This window comes from Crassostrea angulata, chromosome 6, assembly GCF_025612915.1.
Source record: "Crassostrea angulata isolate pt1a10 chromosome 6, ASM2561291v2, whole genome shotgun sequence".
In the NCBI taxonomy this organism is placed as follows: domain Eukaryota; kingdom Metazoa; phylum Mollusca; class Bivalvia; order Ostreida; family Ostreidae; genus Magallana; species Magallana angulata.
The window spans coordinates 52,018,889-52,039,832 of record NC_069116.1 but is presented as its reverse complement, the minus strand read 5'-3'; the positions used below and the strand labels follow the sequence as shown (position 1 = coordinate 52,039,832).

The following is a 20,944-nucleotide window of genomic DNA, read 5'->3' as shown; positions in this document are numbered from 1 at the left end:
ATATATATGATTTAATATGCACGGATAATAACTGAGAGAGAGAGAGAGAGAGAGAGAGAGAGAGAGAGAGAGAGAGAGAGAGAGAGAGAGAGAGAGAGAGAGAGAGAGAGAGAGAGAGAGAGCATGGATGATGGAGGGGGGGGGGAGGAGTCTGAAAGTAAATAAACAGAAGTTCTTTACACATCCAACCTATAAAGTTTGATGTCTCTACGAAAACGATTTAAAATTGATTTGTGTTGAAAAAGTAAAGAGTCATAAATAATTACGAGATTTAACTTTTAAAAAGTTGTAACAGCTTAATTTTGAAATCGTAACAATTTTAATGGCATTTATTTCTGTGCTACTTTTTTCAGCTCTCCCAATTTGACCTAACTAGGCTTTTGTAGATTTACAATAGCTTTTCATAAATAACTTACTAAATTACAAGTAACTCAATGCAAAATTGAATTGAATATACATTTTTTTGTATTAAAAAAAAAATTACACTGTACCTTCCGTCTAATAATTGTAAAATCCATCTGGTTTCATTGAGGTAATCTTTCATGCTTTATGTAGAAAGTTTAGATTAATTTTATACTTAGGAAATAATAAATGAAAATACCGACTTGAGAAAATACAGGGGGTTATACATGTACACAATTAGTGCGATCGGCGATCGCAAAACACGGCACGCATAACGTCAAGCAAAAGCTAATAAAATACAGCACCCATAACTTGACAAAGTTAACATAGTATATCGACAAAAACAAAATAGGAATAAAATGACATCTATGACATTTTTAACCAGTTTGCGCCGATAGGGATTTTCTCATCTTCGCTAGCCAAGGGTTTTCGGTCCACTTTGCTCACCATAAACGCACGGGTAACTAAAATTATAGTACAGGTCTTTGTTTATGGGGAGCGAAGTGGACCGAAAACCCTAGGCTAGCGAAGATGGGATTTTCTTTGCTAAAATATAGGCCTATTGAGAAATATCTGTAAAATTTGTATTGCAACTTTCAATACTTACAGAAACTTTGTTGAACAAAAAGCACTATGAAATTTCACAATATGAAACTTTTTGAATCAGTACCCCTCGTATGTGTCCAATGAAAAATGTAATGTTCAGCCTACCAGGCGCAGATGCAGGCGAGTTTGGTTTTTTTTTTCAGAATCGATATCATCCATCCTTATCCCCCATCACCCCAAAAAGTAAGTATGAACGTCAAAAACATTCAACCAGCAAAAAAGGTGGGGTGGCGGCTAATATTACTTCAAAGACTACAACCCTAGTAAAGAGATGTATGCATACGTACATGTACATAGTTTCCTCCATAAAAATGTTTGTTAGCAGGGACGTATATACTAACTGTTATATGTGTCTCTGATGTTAATAGCATTTTTTCCCTTCAGATGATTTACTTTTATTAGCATGATGATTTTTGTCGATACCGTGCGTATGCATCTTATTAAATAGATTGAATTAGTTCTATTAAGGGAAATAGCTGGAATACCATATCCATCGAATGTTAAAGAAATATCGATGCAAGGCCTATATGGTCCTCATAGGGGAGTGAAAATAAGTCAAGTGTTCATCTTCTTGAATATATTTAAATAAAGAAAACTCGAAGCAAATAAACTGAATTGCCTTAATTCGACATTTAGAATCGACTTTGATGAATATGCATATGTATAAAAACCATCCACGCACAGGTAACTATATAGTACAGGTATTTGCTGTTCATTTGTAGGATTCTTCTCTTCTAAACACACACAAAAATTCATGACATAGAGCCATTGAAGATTAAACACGAGACATTAATTTCTAATAAAAAAGAATTTAAGAAAAGGACGAAAAAGAAAACCAGAAACTATTAAGAGACGGTCATCAGCGGCTTCAGAAATGATCAGAGTCATTCAAGCAAGACCGACAGTATAGATGGGTGTTTCCAATAAGATGTCTCCGACTTTTAAGTTTTATTAGGCTAGAGCTATCGTTGAACAGGACCTAAAACCTACACTTGTGTACGTTATCTTTAATTTATTGGCGGTTAACGAAGGATTTCCCCACATCGTCTGCTGGGAAATTATAGACAATGGACAATCCTGCACTCTCTCGTAAGTACATGGTATATCTCAAAATATGAAAACATTTTCTTAATTTTCATTTCAAGCTTCATGTCTTGAGCTGTGGAGTGGTATATGAAATTTAGAGAGTGTGGTACGAAATTTAGGTAATATTCATGCACTGGTATATAAACTTGTCAAATATATAAGTATAAACAGCTAATGAATTCAACGGACAAGACCTTCAAAATCTAGTTTTTGTAGCAACGATTTTAAAGGCTATTCTTATTCTGCAGTGTTTACTTACAGCTGTTGACATGATTTACTTAAATATAGGATTAAATGTCACTTAAAAATATGTTTATAGAGAGTTCTGCAAGTGTACATACGTGTGCAATGAAGAAGAAGTTTATTGATAATTATACATGTACCTTTGTGTCAGTATATGTGATCGAAGTTAATCACCACCTTCAATCCTCCACGAACTAGAAGTAAAATACAGTTAATGCACTCTTAACCTCCGAGAATAGTCAGAAAATAACATCTTTTATGGCTTCTGCACGCATGGTTGCTCATCAATGGACTTAAAATTGTGGAATTCTCAAAATTTTAGATCTTTTAACATAATGTGAATGTCTGCATTAATCACAGCCATATGTGCATATTACAAGAACGATGTGATACTAGAACTTTTGGTTTATTTTAATTATTGAGTGTCATGAAATGGCCAAATAACTAATATGGCCAAGCGTCGGATTCGATTAACACCCCCCCCCCCCCCACACACACACACTTTCAGTTTGCTTCCGACGCCACTGATAAATGCATATGTAAATACTTAAATGAATCTGCATGTTATTCCTGAATGTTTTTTTTCTTCTTTTTTTGGCCACCCAGTGAATGGTATTATAGGAAAATCGTGTGGCCTGTCCTAGGTTGCTGCCTCGTAATAAATGTAACTTCGTTCTCCCCGCCCCCTTTAAATCGCTAAAAAAACTATTACTTCGTTTGACAAATTTTAACAAATATATACGGTACTTCATTTGTACATGCCCCCATACCCCGTGTAGTTCAAATGGTCTTTGGAATGTCGACGCTTGTCACCCCGCTCTTCAGGAGGATGTTGGCAAGCCAAAAAGTTCCTCCAGAACCCCCCTCCACCCTCCCCCCCCCCCCCACCATTACCATAATTAATACGAAAAGTGGTTATAGCCTCTTTAAGCAATGGTATATCATATGGCATATTTTAATTTTTCGATACATGCAGCTTAGAAGGCTGCAAAAATGCCACCTTGACATAAGTATCCGGAACACTGTTAATGACCATTTAAGAAATATAGGCGAATATTGGTCTCTTCTTGTATCATCATGTATCAAGTGGTGTCATAACAGAAAGATATGAAAAGCGATATTGCAAATACGAAAACAGCGTTGATAAAATTGATGCACAAATGATGTCAACTGATATCTTTGCCTTTTTCGTCACCATATACCTGTAATACTGTCACATGAAGTCATCCATGATAAAGTTGGTTAGTATTCGTCACAGTTCTTCTTGTAAAACTATTTAATATACTATATTTTTCCACTGATTATATTTAAATTATATGCGATAAACTTAAGATAAGTATTGGAGAATTAGTACTAATTTTTTTTTTACTCATTTCGGAATTCTGAAAATTTCGAATCAAAATTAATCAAGACAACGTTATTGCATATCATACTTTTAATTATCGATTATTTTTCAATTGTGCCCCATTCTCAAAATTTATTTTCAATAAAATATTTCGGTATTATTTAACCAAATACATTGTATGGTTCTAGTTTCATAATTGTGCGAGTGACTGAAACCTATCTCATAAACAGGTTTCAAACGGACTATCAAATTTCATCGAAAGAAAATTTCTTTTCCACAATAACAATTTCCAGTCGTTTAGTGTTATCTTAGATAGACACCTGAATCTTGATTAACCTAATCATTTGTATATGTATACAATAAAATATGTTTAATTCAATTCCTGATTAACAGAGGAAGATGGCACGGAGCTTAGAAAACGTCCCGTTAACAACGGAGAAGCTCCACATGTTGAAGTGGAAACGAAAGGAATCAAACTCCAGCGTAACTTAGGACTGATCAGCGGTACCTCCATTATAGTGGGCACCATCATAGGTAAGAGAGAGAGAGAGAGAGAGAGAGAGAGAGAGAGAGAGAGAGAGAGAGAGAGAGAGAGAGAGAGACTTTTACTAATAAACCGGTCGGTCGTGATGGAAAAAGACCAACAAAATCAAAAATTGATACATGTATACTTGATATCCAAAAATTAAGTCCTCGTTTTAGATATTTTAATACTATTGAAAGAATGCTTTTGTGATGGGTTTTCCTACCTTGTTATACTATATATTGATTGATTCCATGTTGTGTTGTAGGTTCTGGGATCTTCATTTCTCCCAAAGGAGTCCTCCAGGAGACGGGATCTGTCGGCCTTAGCCTCGTGGTATGGGCCGCCGGGGGCATGCTATCTCTCATGGGTAAGCTCGCCATTTTATATTACATGTTCGTGGTATTTCTAATAAAGTATAATTGTTTTTCTTCGGATGCAAATTTTTGCGTTCTAGTTTTAGAAAAGGTATATTCAACGTCTTCGACCCTCAGTCTCAAAAACTTTTTTTTTCATCGTAGAAATGTTATTTTCAACCTTTATGAACGAAATAAAATAATAATAATTTTATTGATGGTATCCATGCAATTTAGAAGTTATTGCGCCCATGATGGATATTTTGGAATAAATGTACAAGTGGAGATCGAATTAAAAAAAAAACTTGTACCGGTGCATAGGTGGCTCGAACCCCTTTACCAATATGTAGTAGATATAGATAGGAACCACTAAGCTAAGCATTTCGGTGAATAACTGATCGTAATATTAACAATAGAAGAATGATTATAAAGATATAAAAGATAGATTTATGGTTACATAAATATAAAGAAACGAAAACATAAAGAAAATTAAAAAAAAAAACCAGTCCGGATAATATGGTTATCAAACAAGACTGAGGATCGGAGATCGTTAATTATTTCATTATATATTTCAAATTTTCTGTTTTGACTTTATATGGCATTATACCGGCATATGATGAATACATTGGATTCTTTAAATATTTTTTTTTGTTGATTGTCTTTGTTTGGTTGGTTTTTCTTTGCTTAAAATAACGCCCTGCAGAAAAATAAAGTTATGCAGACTGAGTTTATTACCAGCCTATAAGGTTCTTCTGTATGGCCTTATGTTATAAAATAGAGTCTTTTAGTTAGCAGGTTTTTTTGTTATTTCGGGAGAAGGTAAATATTAGTATTTCAATTTAACGTGAACATCTACTCTCTCTTTACATGGGGAAAGGGCCGGTGTAATGAAGAATAATGACCCCCGTAGAATAATGACCGGGGGTCATTTTTTGACGTAGAAAAATGACCCCCCCGGTCATTATTCTACGCAGAAAAATGACCCCCCGGTCATTATTCTACGTAGAAAAATGACCCCTTTGCCTGAAGAATAAGTGTCATTTTCATAAAAGTGAGCACATTCCACATGAAGAAAAGTGACCCCTGTAGAATAATGACCCCCTTGTAGATTAAAGTTTTTCAGTATATTTTTTTTTATTTTTTGTGAAATAGTCTTTACACTATTGTAATTTTTACTGCTGAAGTTTACAGAAAGTAACAGAAATCATAATTCATATTCAAATAAACTTAAATTGAAAGAAGGGGTATATCTTAGAAAATAAAAATCCTTCCGTTATAACAAGACTAGACTTTGACCCGCGTGCGTGCACGGGTTGACTCTATCACCCAGGATTTATTGGAAACTTAAAGAAATTGAAAGTGCTTGATATATAAAAAGAAACATACTTTTTCGGACATCATATCCCAAGATTTAAGATACATCAACTGACCAATCTTATTATCCTAGGCCCCAACACACTTAAGATAACAAAATTGTACAATTAACTAAGATAATTTTAAAAAGTGAAAGAAAGCTACTGTGATCTCGATATGAGGATACTTTGAACCGTGCGTGCACGGGTTGACATTGCATATGGTATCGGACATCTACGAAATAGATACATCGACACACCGTATTGTTGACATTTACATATCAAAGCTTTAACCCTTCAATAATGCTATTAATTTCACCACACTCTGCTTAGTACTCTGTTTAGGGAGAGGCCTTACGACAGTTAAAACGCCTCCCATATACCCCTAATCTTAGCAAAAAACCGACAGAATCGCTCCGAAACGATTTTGAGGAAATTAAAGAAACTTCATTGAAAATAACCGTCAAACTATTCATAACAAACCATTTTGTGGCTGTAAATACATTTCATCCAAAATATTAATTCATATTTATGAATAATTCACCATTTTAGTTTTTCACCAACGTTTTTACTCGCTCCGAATTGTCACACAATGTTCGGAACTCTTGGGATTTTTCATATTAAATGCACTGAGTTAGAGTTATCACGCGTAAATCCTTTAATGAACAGAATTTATGACAAATTTTCAATGAAAATTTACACGTATTTGTAATTAATATTGTTTCTGAGTTTATCCATGAAAATGCGATATTGTGGAATCATAAACTAAAGAGCCTCCCGTGATTTAGCGTGAATGTAATTCGCATGCGCAAGATTGTAAAATCCAAAAAATTAAGATAATTTCCGGATTTTTTAATGGAATTTTTGTTGATTATTAATTAGCGAGGCTTGATTGAGAAAAAATAAAAGCAAATTGGTAATCTTCAAGTACCAATGATGTTTAAAATATATAAAGCAAAAGACAGTACTCTTCCGATTTCTCGGTATTAAAGCCCAAAAATTCGAGTCTATTTTTTTAATATAGTAGTATAGATATTGACGTACTGCATCGGGGTATGGTTGTCATCTTAACAATTACATTTACATATATCTATGGTGTTCCGATAGGGTCACTTCGACCTTAGGGCGAAGATGCGAAGTTGCAAAGGCATAGTGCGAAGGCGAAAGAGCAAAAGTGCGAAGATGCGACGACGAAGTGCGAAGATGTGATGCCTAAAGTGCGAAGGCGAAGGAGCGATACTTCTATCACTCCTTCCTTCCCAACTTTGCACTCTGGCCTTCGCATCTTCGCACTTTCGCCTTCGCCTTTTTTGATAGCATTCAGCAAGTCTCGGTCGATTACATAGAATTTAATACAGGCACCGTACTCTCCAAGGTTTAAATTTCCGATTAATCCATGCTATTATTGGTACGCATGCGCTAGGCCATCGCGCTTACTATGAATGTTTATAAATATTTTAATGTGTACATGTAACATATATGTTTACCAGTGCTGGCTATGCCTAATCATTATCTACTCCACACAAAATTTAATGTCCGCCATAATGTGTACATATGCACTTCCAGACTCCTGTCACTTACCACAGCCGTCTCTTTACCGTGGACCAAACACAGTAACAATGTAATTTCATTATGCGACACTCCTTGCTCATGCATGGATCTAGAGGGGGATAGGGGGTCCCCCCCCCCCCCCCCCCCGGAAAATTCAATATTTTTAATTTCACGCAGTAAAAGGGGAGAGGGAGTCCGGACCCCATCCCCCTGGATAATTTTATTTTATTAATTTTATAAAGATTAACTTTCCAAAATATGCCTCGGAACCCTTTAAACGATGGAGAGCTCTGCAATTATAAAACATAGGTAATCACAGATTACAAAGCTCACCGAGACGAGGCATCACCTTTATGAGGCATCGCCTTTATGAGACCACCTTTATCATATTATATGAAAACCATCCTTCATGATCTTGGATATTCATGGATTCTGTTTTGAAACAATATCGTATATCATGATGATATGTTAAAAAATTGTGTGTTAATCATATGTTCATATGTTAATCAATACAATAATATAAAATTAAAATTGCATCCTACCATAATTACAATATATATCATATAATACCATAAACTACCGTAAAATATTGTGAGATATGATATTGTAACGTATGATATGACATTGTATTGTGTTATATATTATTGTATTTGATCAAACAATACAATATCATAAAACATAATACAATATAGTATTATATGAAACAATATCAAACTGCAATAATACATCATAACATTGAAACATATGATATTATATTGTGTAATTAAGCATTGAATCATTATTGTTTGAAAGATGTGGTCTCATAACTGCAACGGTGTGTGCATACAAATTGTATAACGCGCGCTAGCGCGTTATGAAAATTTGTTTGCACTCATTGTTGCAGTTATGAGACGACATCTTTCAAAAAATAATGATTCAATGCTTATATTTACGTTTTTTAAACATGTATTTCCTTCCCGCAAATATGATTTTTTTTAAAAGGCTCTGTCTTATTCAACAAGTAATGCGAAATTAACAGAATGGTCACTAGAACAGACACAATATGCTGACAAAAATAGTACGCAGCGTTTTAAATTCTAATAACACAATTTTATTTTTCTTTCTGTAATTTAATGAATTTACTCTTGGTATACTAAGAAATCAATGAATTGAATTCATTTAACTGTCAAAATATATTTACATCAATGAGATATTTATCAGCGTAAGTATAATATCAGGTCGTTATCCGGTTTGAAGTCGCGAGAAGAGTCAGTTCTTGTTCTTCGAGAAATACTGAAGAAATACTGAATGTATTCATACGCCCCAGATTTGGTGATTAAGTCCTCTGTGTTGTGTGTAAATATCACTAAAAATAACCAATGCAATTTAATAGAGGGAAAGAAAGTGAATGTAAACATTATAGTTTGATATTGTATTGTATGATACTGTATCATATTTGATACATAATATGATATTGTATTGTTAGATACAATATAATTTGATAAACATTGTATCATATCAAATTAAACAATATCATGGGATAAAGTAAAATATTATATAATACAGTCATACTATACACATTGTATCATATAATACAATAATATATATTAAAATCTTATAAAACACAATTTCATGTGATATGATAATATATCATATACACCAATACCATATCATACAATATCGTATGATACGATAGTTTATAATATTACAATATCATAGGGACCATGTTACATCATTTTACAACAACTACATCTATCTATCAAGCAGGTTTGAGTGAGGTAGGAGATTTCTTTAGCATCCTAGATAATGGAGATCAGGCTCTGCATCTGAAGCAACCTCTGCGTTTCATTTATAATATGGTTAAATCAACTATGCAAGCTATCTATCTAGCTATAAAACATGTGACCTTTTCCAAAAAAACTAAACCTCATCAAGAATCATAAACCTATGGCTCTGATTCAGCATTTAAGCCTGTCAGGTGCATCAGTATCATAAGACTATATCAATGCAAGATTGGTGAAGTTAGGACCAGTAATAACTAAGATATCGTCATCAGAGGGCACCTGTGTCAAAAACTTTTACCAGCTCTTAAAATCTTAACCTCCTCCAGCATCCGAAACCTGTGACTCAGATTCAGCATTTAAGCCTGTCAGGTGCATCACTATAATGAGACGCACCATCCATACAAGTTTAATGAAGTTAAGACCAGTAGTAACTAAGATATTATCATTAGAGGGCACCTGCAACAAAAACCTTTACCTCCTCCTGCATCCGAAACCTATAGCTCAGATTCAGCACTCAAGCCTGTCTGGTGTATCATTATCATAAGACACGCCATCTTTGCAAGTTTGGTGAAGTACGGACCAGCAGTAACTTAGATATTGCTATTTAAGGCACCTGCAACAAAAACTTTAACCTGCTCCAAAAACCTTAACCTCCTCCAGCATCTGAAAGTTAGAAACCAGAATCAGTAGGTCCAGATGCATCCTCCATGTAACTTTGGTGAAGAGAGGACAAGTAATAGCTTAGATACAGGAGCTACAACTAAAATTTTAACCAGCTCCGGACGCCGACGCCGGGGGTATAGCATATGCTCCCATTGACTTCATCTCAGTGAGCTAAAAGGCGAAAGCGCGAAGATTCGAAGGCGAGAGTGCGAAGTTGCAAGTTTGTATGAGCATTGGTAACATTTGATACAATAAAGATCGGGTGATCAAAATCAAGCAGGATATAAACCCCTAACATGGGCCCTAACCTATTATCAACGCTTTTAGAAACAATCTTTTCTTATTATAATCGATCAGTGTCTATTATCTATTAAGATTTACTATAGTCAGGTACTCTTCACAAATTTGCTCTAAAAGAATAAAGTCTATCCATGATCACAAATACAACATTACAACAAATGATGTTCATGTATTACGTAGAAGAAAACAAAACTAACGCAGAATGCTTTCTTTTTAAAAAATCACTTTCCCGAAGAAATGTAAATAAGAAGTATTCATATTTCTACGTTACCTGCCCCCTTAGTCTTTTTCCATAAAGATATATATACCTGTATCATTCTTCGATTGACAATTCATTCACCAATGAATATTGCTTATATTCTTACAATAATTATTCTTTCATGATTATTGTTCGTTAATTATCACACAATATCCGCATTGTGTATGAATTATTTTTTATATGCATCATTTCCCGCCGTTTGTCGACGAGAGAAGTAACGTAACTGTTAACAATCAATTTGTAGCAATGTAAGAGTGTTTTGCGTGTGCTTGCTACGGATAGGAGAAACTATATACAGCGATTTATTTACAAGATCGATGTTTATAACTTCAAAATCAGTTGAACAGAGTGAAAAATAAAGTAACTTCAAAGTCATATCTTGGATACGGGGTAACCAATTTCTATTCATGTTTACGGGGGGGGGGTCATTTTTTTATGGGGGTCATTTTTCTTCATGTTTAACATGAAGTAAAATTACCCCTGGGTCTTTTTTCTTCAGAAAAATCCAATTATTCTTCAGCTAGGGGGGTCATTATTCTACGTCGAAAAATGACCCCCGGTCATTATTCTACGGGGGTCATTATACTTCATTACACCGGCTAGTGGTGTGAGATCCGGCTGTATACCAGTTTTGTCCTTTATCGAGGACATTTCAAATGAATTCGTAAATCGTTACATTTCTCACATAAGTTTACACTTGCATACTGTGTACCCTTGAACGACCTCTCGGCATGAGTCTGAATAAAGCACGGTGAAGTTTTTTGATGATCACGTCTCATTTACAATGTCAGAAATTACAGCATTATGTTACGACATGAACGGATGTATTTATAGGTGCTTCAGGTAAATTGCTTGAGTTTCTGTAGATAACAGTTTGGAATATAAAGCACAGAGGTAGACACTGTTACATCATGAGAGTAATATAATTCACATATCCTTTTATTTATTACATATACAAAAGGTACTTTAAAATACTTCATTTTATTAAGACCAAAAAATCATACACTGAACTCGACTCAGAAAATTATAATTTTAAACAGGTTGCTTTATGTTCATATATTCTGCATATCTGCAATGTCTATTTTTAGATCCAACCCCTTTTGATATCCCCATTGCAGTATCAAAAGATGACGAGTATTTCTACTTGTCATCCCCTGTGACATTTATATAGCACTTACATTATCTGAATACAAGAGAAATATACGTAGCTTACTGACTGGAGTATATAAATTTACATGCATATACAAAAATACTTAGTGTGAAGGTCCACATCTCTACCTAGCAGGATTCGCATTTTTGCACTTTTGCTTTTAGGGCGAAAATGCGAATTTACGAAGGCGAAAGTGCGATGACGAAGGATTTCGATATACTTCGTCGCAACTTCGCACCTTTGACTTTGCATTCTCGTACATCTTTACTCTCTTGGCAAATGTTTATCTTTCTTATTTACTATCATACATCTTGGCATAGAAATAATAATCTAACGAGGACTATATTTTTAGCGGAATACTGGCGAAGGAAAATATCACATGTTTTGCAGTTCAGAAATGCTGTAGATTAACGAGTCTGTTTTAGCATTTAACAATAACATCAATGCTGAATTTTTTAACTTATTTAAACTAGTGATATGATACTTGAGTTTCAGAATTTGTTTTTAAAATAAGATTTGCATATTAAATACTTTTTATAAGCTTTTAAAAGCGCTCATGTTATGCATTGATTTGTTTGAAAAAATCACTAAAATCAGTTTTTCTCTCTCATTAGATGGTCAATATATATGGTTTTCTGTCAATTTATATATTTATATAAATTATATAAACTCTTAAATATACGTAAAAAAACCAGAAATATTTTAATATTGAAAGCACAAAAAATAATCAAAATATCTTCAAAATAAAAGAAAATTGGAGGAAATGCGGGCAAAGCAATATCAATTTTAGTTTCAATATTTATTCGGATTTAGTAATATAAGCTGATAGACATTCTGATAATATATCATTTCATTGAAGAAAAGAATCTTCATATCTTAAACAGATGTCTACATAACTGCGAAAAACTACATTTATTTTTATCATCCTTTAAGTTGAGGAAAAAAGTAGTGACCTTGACCTGACCTTTATGCGAAAACGAGGAGGTCAAATTTGATCAAACTGTTAGAATAATTTGGTTATATAATCTAATTTACTGTGTCAAAATTTCATGAATTTCTTTAAGATAAAAATAGTTCCAAACAAAGAAAAATAAAAGAAAACGTATTTGCAGTATATTTAGAAAAAACCCCTAAAATGACAGAGTGTCAAGACAATTGGTATCAAAATGATCACGAAATAGTTTGCGATTCCTGCTTTTACACATCTTTCTAGTGTTTTTCATTCACAGGGGCCCTTTCCTACGCTGAGTTGGGAACTCTGATCACCAAATCTGGCGGCGAGTACCCGTACATGATGGCGGCCATGGGACGAGTGGTGGCCTACCTCTTCGCCTGGACCAAGATCATTGTCTTAACTCCTTCCTCCATGGCCATCATCTGTCTGACCTTCGCCGAGTACGTAATGTCCTTGATGGAGTTCTGTGGAGAACCCCAGATACCCAAGAAAATGATTGCAGCGTTGGCAATGAGTAAGATAACTGATCGAGGATCGCGGCCGCATTTTACCCCCCCCCCCCCCCGAAAACCCCCCAAATTAACAACAAACAACCAAAAATCTGACACCAAAGTTGTCAATAGTTAAAGTGTCAAGTAATTTATTAAACCATTCATGATACCAATTAATAATTGTATAATATACATCCATTCGATTGAAATATTTAGTTTGTGATTGATGAATATTCATTTGTTTGGTCGTAAGGATCGATTGACTGAAACAATTATCAGAAAGAAAAAAAAATATTATAGATCGTAGGGCACGATGTAAAAACTGTATGTATGACTACATTTCTGTTCATCTCGTACGCAGTAACGCTTGCAATAGTCAACTCCTGGGACACGAAACTAGCTGCCAGCGTGCAGGTCTTCTTCACTGGGGCCAAACTAATCGCCCTCGTCATCATCGTCATCGGGGGCCTGGTCTGGCTGGGCAAAGGTAACTCCTGCTCGACCTACCTGTTACATATCATCGCAATCCTTTATTCAAGATATGTTGCCATAACTTGTAAACATTATTACTAACACAGGAGAAGTAGAGACACTCCAGAAAGGTTTCGAGGGTTCCACTAACTCCCCATCAGGCGTGGCCCTGGCTTTCTACGACGCCCTGTGGGCTTACGACGGGTGGTGAGTATCGTTGTACATTTCCCTCCTAACGTCCAGCACTAAACGAAGTAGTTTGCTACATGTAGCAATGTGATTTTTTTTCAAAATTTGAAAAACAAATTTATTCGTTGTAGGAACAATTTGAATTACATTACAGAAGAGCTGAAAAACCCATACGTGTGAGTGAAATTGCTGCATATATATGTATAACGGTATATAGCTCATAGCCTCTTATCATTGGCGTAAAGTTATAATTTAGATATAATCGATTTCAGGTAGAATGTATGAAAATATCAGGCATGAAACTGATATTAAAGTAAGAAATAGTCGCGTAGCTTACTAGATTGTTTTGAATTTTAAAACTGTTTTTGATTTTGTAATTTTCTTTCTTTATTCTCACTAGACACTTAAAAAAAACAAATAATAAGGTGAAAAAATAATAGATTAGTACATGTACACTAGGACTGCATTTCGAATAGTGTATATGCAAATATTTTCTTCGTTAAACTACGTATTTAATGAGAATTTTTTTGTCAGACATTTAAAATAAATGTTGATGCTTTTGAGATTTCTACTATCGTCCCACAATGTATACACGCTTTAGAATTTCTATTGCATTCAAGTATTACTTAAATGAAATTTTACAAGAGTTAATCTGTAGTTTGGTATAATTGTAGTGTACAACGAAAAGATAAGCAATTTACCCGTTGCTTACATGTATAAAACGATGATGAAAATAACTTGTAACCCTAGCCCCTCAGTTCAGAATATTTTGAAAAATTATCATGAAATTAATGTCATTGATGCATTTTTTGGTCAAATGTCAAATCTAATGTAATGAATCTGACCAAAGATCCCGGTAATAACCTACTCTCGATCTTTACTCAGAAATCTCCCCCGTGCCAACGTGCTGGGTGTCCTCCTGGTGACTGTTATCTATGTGCTGGCCAATATCTCCTACCTGGCCGTCCTCGGGACCGAGGGGCTCCTCAACTCTAGCGCTGTGGCTCTGGTGGGTCGAGTATATATGTAACACTTAAGTTTTAAAATTCAGAGAATTTAAAAACTCTATAACACATCTGCTTGTGAATTATACACTTTAACGGCAACTCATTTATGACAAAACATGGAACACACTAGTATAAAATAATTATCCATCTTAAAGATAAGGACACACAACGTTATTAATCGAAGATTCCACGAGCATTTTAAAATTCATTAAAAGTGTTTATTTCACATTGGTACATGTACCTCATGACAAAACATCGAACACACTAATAAAGAATATTTATTCATCTTGAGCAAAAGGACACTTTATGTGAATTAAAAAGAATAAATCCTAGATTTTATTAGCGTTAGAAGTCAAAAGTGTTAACTTCATAACGACTGCCCAATCGTAGATTTTATGAATGGTTGAAAATCTTGTTTTCTGATTATCATTTTATCGTCATTTTTATGACTTATTATATTCAACTCTATCATTCCTATCTCAATATGTTATATTCATATTTTTTTTCTTCATAGTTTTGCGCTGTTAAAAATCAACTATTGTTGGATGGAAATGCTATACATCTGTATACCTTTTGTTATAATGAGACAATTACGTATACTGTGGAATCATCATTGTTTGTGGGGGACCAATGTTCGTGGATTTTGTGGGTAAACCTTGCCCAGGAATTTACATCCCATGGAACCTATACACAATCAACTGTTTAATGATTAATGAAATTATCCTGATTACACTATCAAAGAAAATACGTTCCTACGAACCAAGAAACTTTTGGCTACCAACAAACATTGAACCCCACGAATAAAAGTGATTCCACAGTCAATCTGAAACATTTTCCAAAAGTAACAAAAAAACCCTTGTGCATATAATTTTTAAAATTTCCTTATTACAAGGAACATGTCTTATAAATTTTTTTATTTCATGATAGGAATGGGGAGAAGTAGTGCTAGGGAAAAGAGTTGCCGTCATCATGCCGCTGTTTGTCATGTGTTCCACATTTGGTGCTGCTAACGGGTCTCTGTTTGCTGGAGTCAGGTACCGAAACCCTCACCCCAACATAATTATACAATCACTTACAATGTCATACGCGTATGATATGCTAAAGAAGTCTGGAGTGAAGGCGGTAGATATTTAGTTGTCTCAGTAGAGCACTCCCCCCCATACACACTCGTACAAGAGAGTAGACAGTTTCGTTGTTTTTTTAGAACACTGTACGTTGCCGCCCGAGAGAACCAGTTCCCGGAAGTACTGTCTTACGTCAACGCACGACGTCTGACCCCAATTCCTTGTATCATCTTTACGGTAAGCCGTATGTGCCCTCATATCACACGGCTAAAGAAAAACATCATTGTGTAATTAAGTTCGATTAATTTTTGCAATGTCAAGGTTATGCAAATTAAAGAATCTTATTTTATATTCAGTGGGATTTGAAATAACGAAGAAATCTAGTCTGAATCATCTTGCAATGCTATTAGTTGTACTAAAGGATCGAGTTATTGGTTGTAATTAACGTATTGTTGTTCCCTTTATTCACAGACTATTCTTGCTCTACTGATGTTGATTCCTGGAGATATTGGGAGCCTCATTGACTTCTTCAGCTTCGCCGCCTGGATGTTCTACGCTCTGGCCATAGTGTCTCTGATCATTCTGAGATTTACCATGAAAAACGAGCATAGGCCCATAAAGGCAATGACGTTACTCTTACATATGTATCTCATCTAAGAAGATATCTTTTGTTATTTCAAAGACGGTTGAATCATTGATGCATGATTACTATATTCATATAAACTTAAATAACGTTAGTCGTTATTGTAACTTAAGACATTTATGGTTTGTTACAAATAAGTGTCTCAATACTCAACCCTAGCTATTCTTTTTTTTTTTTGCTTTTTTTTATTCTTCAGGCACTTACTCTTTTCCAGCGTTACCTTTGTTTCAATGTGTTGCTTCGTTTTTACAGGCATTTATTCTGTTCCCTGCAGCTCGGGTTTTAACTCTTTGCTTAATTTCTCCTGGTGTAATCATGATCCCTGTATTCCCTGTTTTCATACTTACCTTAACTTTGATTGTTACCCCGTTTCCTTTGGCGTCTAATTCAGTCGTTTTAAAAACTTGGTTTTTTACTGGTCCTCTTCCTTTAATCATTTGATTGGCCACTAATGTATAGATTGTTATTTTACGGGCCCTTATCACGTCTTACGATACGGTCTTGTTTCTCTTGTTTCTCTTGATTTTTGTTACTGTATTGTTTGGTTTCTCGGCTTAAAATAACATATCGTTTGATTTCTACAGGTGTTTATCCTGTTCCCAATCATCTTTCTGCTTTGCTCCCTTTACCTGGTGGTGGCTCCGATTATTCAGGACCCCAGAGTAGAGTTCCTGTACGCCTTCCTCTTCATCGTTGGAGGGCTGGTGTTCTACGTCCCACTCGTTCACTTTAGAATCCACAAGGGCTGCTTTGGTGAGTCAAATACCGTATCGTGTATTGCTTTCTTTGCAAGATATTATTTTTTGTAAATATGCACTTTGTTAAACGATTATGGCAATGCTAAGGTGCAGATGGCAGACGATATGGACCATTTCCTTTAGAGAATGTAACATCTGTTTTATTCAAGTAGGTATCACCTGACGAGTGAGATATTTACCTTCAAGTTTTAAAAAAATCATACCACCCGGAAAACAAATAATTTCTAAGGTAGAAATGATTTTCCTATTATAGAATGTTCAAAATATTCTCTAGGATGCTCTAAAGATACAATAAAAGTGATTTTCTACCGGAATTTATATTCCCTAGGAAGTAATACAACTCCGATAGAAAATTCTACACACACTAATGAAAAATGATTTTTTTCTGTACGGAAATCAATATTTTCCCTTCAGAAATAAATAAAAATTGTTAATAATAACTGATAGGTGAGGTACATCAGCAAAGAAAATAAGTTATGAAATAACAATTTTCCATTGAAAAATCTTATCAAAAGGTTCAACTTTAATAAACAATTATAATTTACTATGAAATCTTCAAGCAATGGTCCACCCTAAGGTATATTTGAATATTTTGGAAACTGCAAATTAGATGAGTGCGAAAAATGACCTTGGCACTGGCATAATGATTCGACACAGAGGTTTTTTTTAATTTTTATCATTAACATGTTTGATGTTAAATGTTCCTCTCTGTATCTAACAGATCCTGTCACGTTATTTGTTCAACTGTTCATGGAGGTCGGACCAAGTCCGTATGTTCCTGACTTTGAATAATTCTCCGTGAAATCAGCGGCCATTTAGAATTGGAAATCCATTAGACAATGTTTGACATGATGTGAAACCACGAGAAATGCACACTCTTAAACAATTAGTATTCCTATATCTACTGTATGTGATATCAATATGTTTTGTCTCGGGTATGTAACTATTTACCTATAATTTAGATTAATTTTTATGTGGTTGCGTTAGTGATATTTAACGATCAATTTTATTTTTTATTTATGTTTAATTAAACTAATTGATACAGGTATTCCTAGTCAGCACTATAGAAATAGGTTATGAAATAAATAAATATGTAATCTGTCCAAGATTACTGTTTTCAGTCACATTAGAGCTTTAACGAAGATATACATAACTGTCAAAGAAATAAAATTAAAATAGATTTATGTGTAAGGAGAAAATTCAAGATTCTTCATTGATCTTTTTTTCTTTTTCTATATTTTTAATACATATTTCTTACGGAGATTATAATGAATAAATTTAACGTTTTTTTTATCATTTAGATGGTCGTTTAAAACGCAAATGTTTTCAAGTTATCATCTAAAGGTCTTTCATATCATTTGCAATGTAAAATTCCTGTCGAGACATTCACTCATAACCGCGTTTACAATGTGTGGTTAAAGGGAGAAATATTTTGATTTTTTTCATCTTAGTAAATAAATATGTTATAACCCTGAAGTCTGTATAATTAAGGAATAATTTAAGAAAATGTGATGTAAAACCATCTTTGAACATTCTTTAAAAAAAAAAAACTACAAAATGTCATGACGGCCTTTTTTAAACATGTTTACTGGAGTAATATTATTTAACTGAGGTAACATTTATTAAGTCTAAATTTGTAACAAAATTGAAGAATCTAATTAAATTTTCCAAACATGATTTTTGATAAACATAATTTATTTTTAACTTACTATATAAACATAAAAATAAACAAGCTTTATTAACTATTTGTAAAATGTTTCATAAATGTTAGTTCGAGTGACCATTTAACCGATATTCAAATCGTTATGAGTAGTATGTACCACCGGCACCTGACGTTATTTATTTCTATCAGAATTAAATTTGATTATTCTATTCTCTTCCTAATAAACTAGAGTATAAATTTTCTATCATGAGAAAATTAAATAACGTCAGACGCCTGTGGTGTATATGTAAGTGCATGATTTTAGGGATTAGTTTAAAATAGTATATCAATTAAGGCAATAGCATCACATTTATTATTTAGTATGTAATATTCATCTGGACTTTACATAAACCACACATATATGGATGGCATAGCCTTCTAGAATTAAAAGGTTAGCATTGCACCAAAGAAAATTGTCAATGTTTTTTTTTGTTTTGTTTAATATTTTATGATTTTACGAGATTATGTCTTGCTGTATACAAGTCATGCTCATAGATAATCACATTGCTACAAGTTTTAACTTTATACGTACATATTCTGAACATGATTGAAATGTACTAGTGCGTGTGTTTGATATATTGTACATGCTTTCCTTCTGAATACATAGAGCTTTATGTGTAAAACTATATGTATTTAAAACAAATACCAATATATATCGTTATTAAACGTTTTATACAATAAATTAAAAATCTGTTATTTGGTACAATAGTCCTGTTGTGAATTAACTACAACTAGCACCAATCAAAGCAGTAGAAATTGTCACATTTTATGCCTGGAATCTAACTTGATGTCAAGCTTGTCGATAATAAAGATAGAAAAGTTAATTAAATGATGATTGACTTTAGAAATATGTGAATACAACTCTTTAAGATATATAAGTAATAAATATAAAGGCGTTGTTTTACAGTGACAGGCTGTCTTTCAACCTATTTACGTTCTACCTGAAAAGTCGCATCCAAACTTGAATAATCGTTTCATTCCGTTATTTGATGAAGTACCACATTTTTGATTTTGGGGAACTAAAATTATCTCATGTTACGAAGTGTGAAACAAAGATTTTATGTCAATAACAAGCACACATGGAACATGGGTCTAGGCACAATCACAACTCGTCCAAAAAAAACCAAACAAACAAAAAAAACCATCAAATAAACAAATCACCCTCCCCATGCAACAGAATTTTTAACTGTCTTTGAAACTTTTAATTCCTTAATATTGTCCGATATTAATGCCGACATTAATCTTATTTTTTTAATATGCCTTTTCCCATTACAATATTTTGTAATTAAGACTAAGAACTCTGTAGCCTGTTATTAAACTGTGTAAATAGAACAAGCAAGGCCAATTGATCTCAATTATGCCGTGAGACATGCTATTGAGTTGGATGCTTTTCAGGCGGCAGACCATCGAATGCACGACAGTCCAATCTATGCAAGGTCTACACAGAGTGATGAAGAAAAGTTAGACCCTTTTTCGGTGTTGACAAAGGCGGTACTTGACCTTCAAATTGAAAGAAAAATTCTGAAGAACGACAGAGACCATCCCACAGTAGATATACATAAAAGAGGCGGACAAAAATCTACTGTAGTTTATCATTATTGTTAACGGGAAGGACATGTCAAAGCCAAGTGTTTCAAGTACCTGAAGTTATTGGATAAGACAAAAAGTTCAGACCAAGATCCATCGAAGAATGGTCTGCCTAATTCCAACAAACCAAATACAAAAAGTTCTGCGGGAAGGTCAGGTGTCACCTACAAAGTTGGAGAGGCTGGCATGTTTTACATGCATTAGTGAATGGCAAGGTTGTTAAATTGCTGGTAGATTCAGGAGCTACCCTGAGCATATTATCTCCGGATATCTTAAACTCCGTTGGTTTTGGGAACTCACAGCTTGTGAGGCTGAGTAGATCAAATAGTCATAGATATGGAATCCCTGTCACTGAAAGTAGGAGGCAAACGGTATGCTTTACACATGGAAGGTAAAATTGGCTGTTGCAGGGTCACATTAGCAGAGGATGTTTGTATACCACCGAGTTGTGAGGTTGTCGCCAAGTGCAATGTTTTAC

General features: G+C 34.1%; 1 protein-coding gene across 1 annotated transcript; it reads left to right on the top strand.

Annotated features, from left to right (window-relative positions):
• Positions 1 to 1,750: 1,750 nt before the first annotated feature.
• LOC128190266 (b(0,+)-type amino acid transporter 1-like) lies at positions 1,751 to 19,638 on the top strand. Its single transcript, XM_052862255.1, has 13 exons — positions 1,751 to 2,097; positions 4,076 to 4,216; positions 4,474 to 4,575; positions 12,829 to 13,068; positions 13,407 to 13,532; positions 13,624 to 13,723; positions 13,837 to 13,881; positions 14,591 to 14,714; positions 15,640 to 15,746; positions 15,917 to 16,013; positions 16,248 to 16,397; positions 17,004 to 17,172; positions 17,899 to 19,638. Exons 1-13 carry the CDS (start codon positions 2,076 to 2,078, stop codon positions 17,967 to 17,969), a joined length of 1,494 nt encoding a protein of 497 aa, XP_052718215.1. The 5' UTR covers positions 1,751 to 2,075; the 3' UTR covers positions 17,970 to 19,638.
• Positions 19,639 to 20,944: the final 1,306 nt, after the last annotated feature.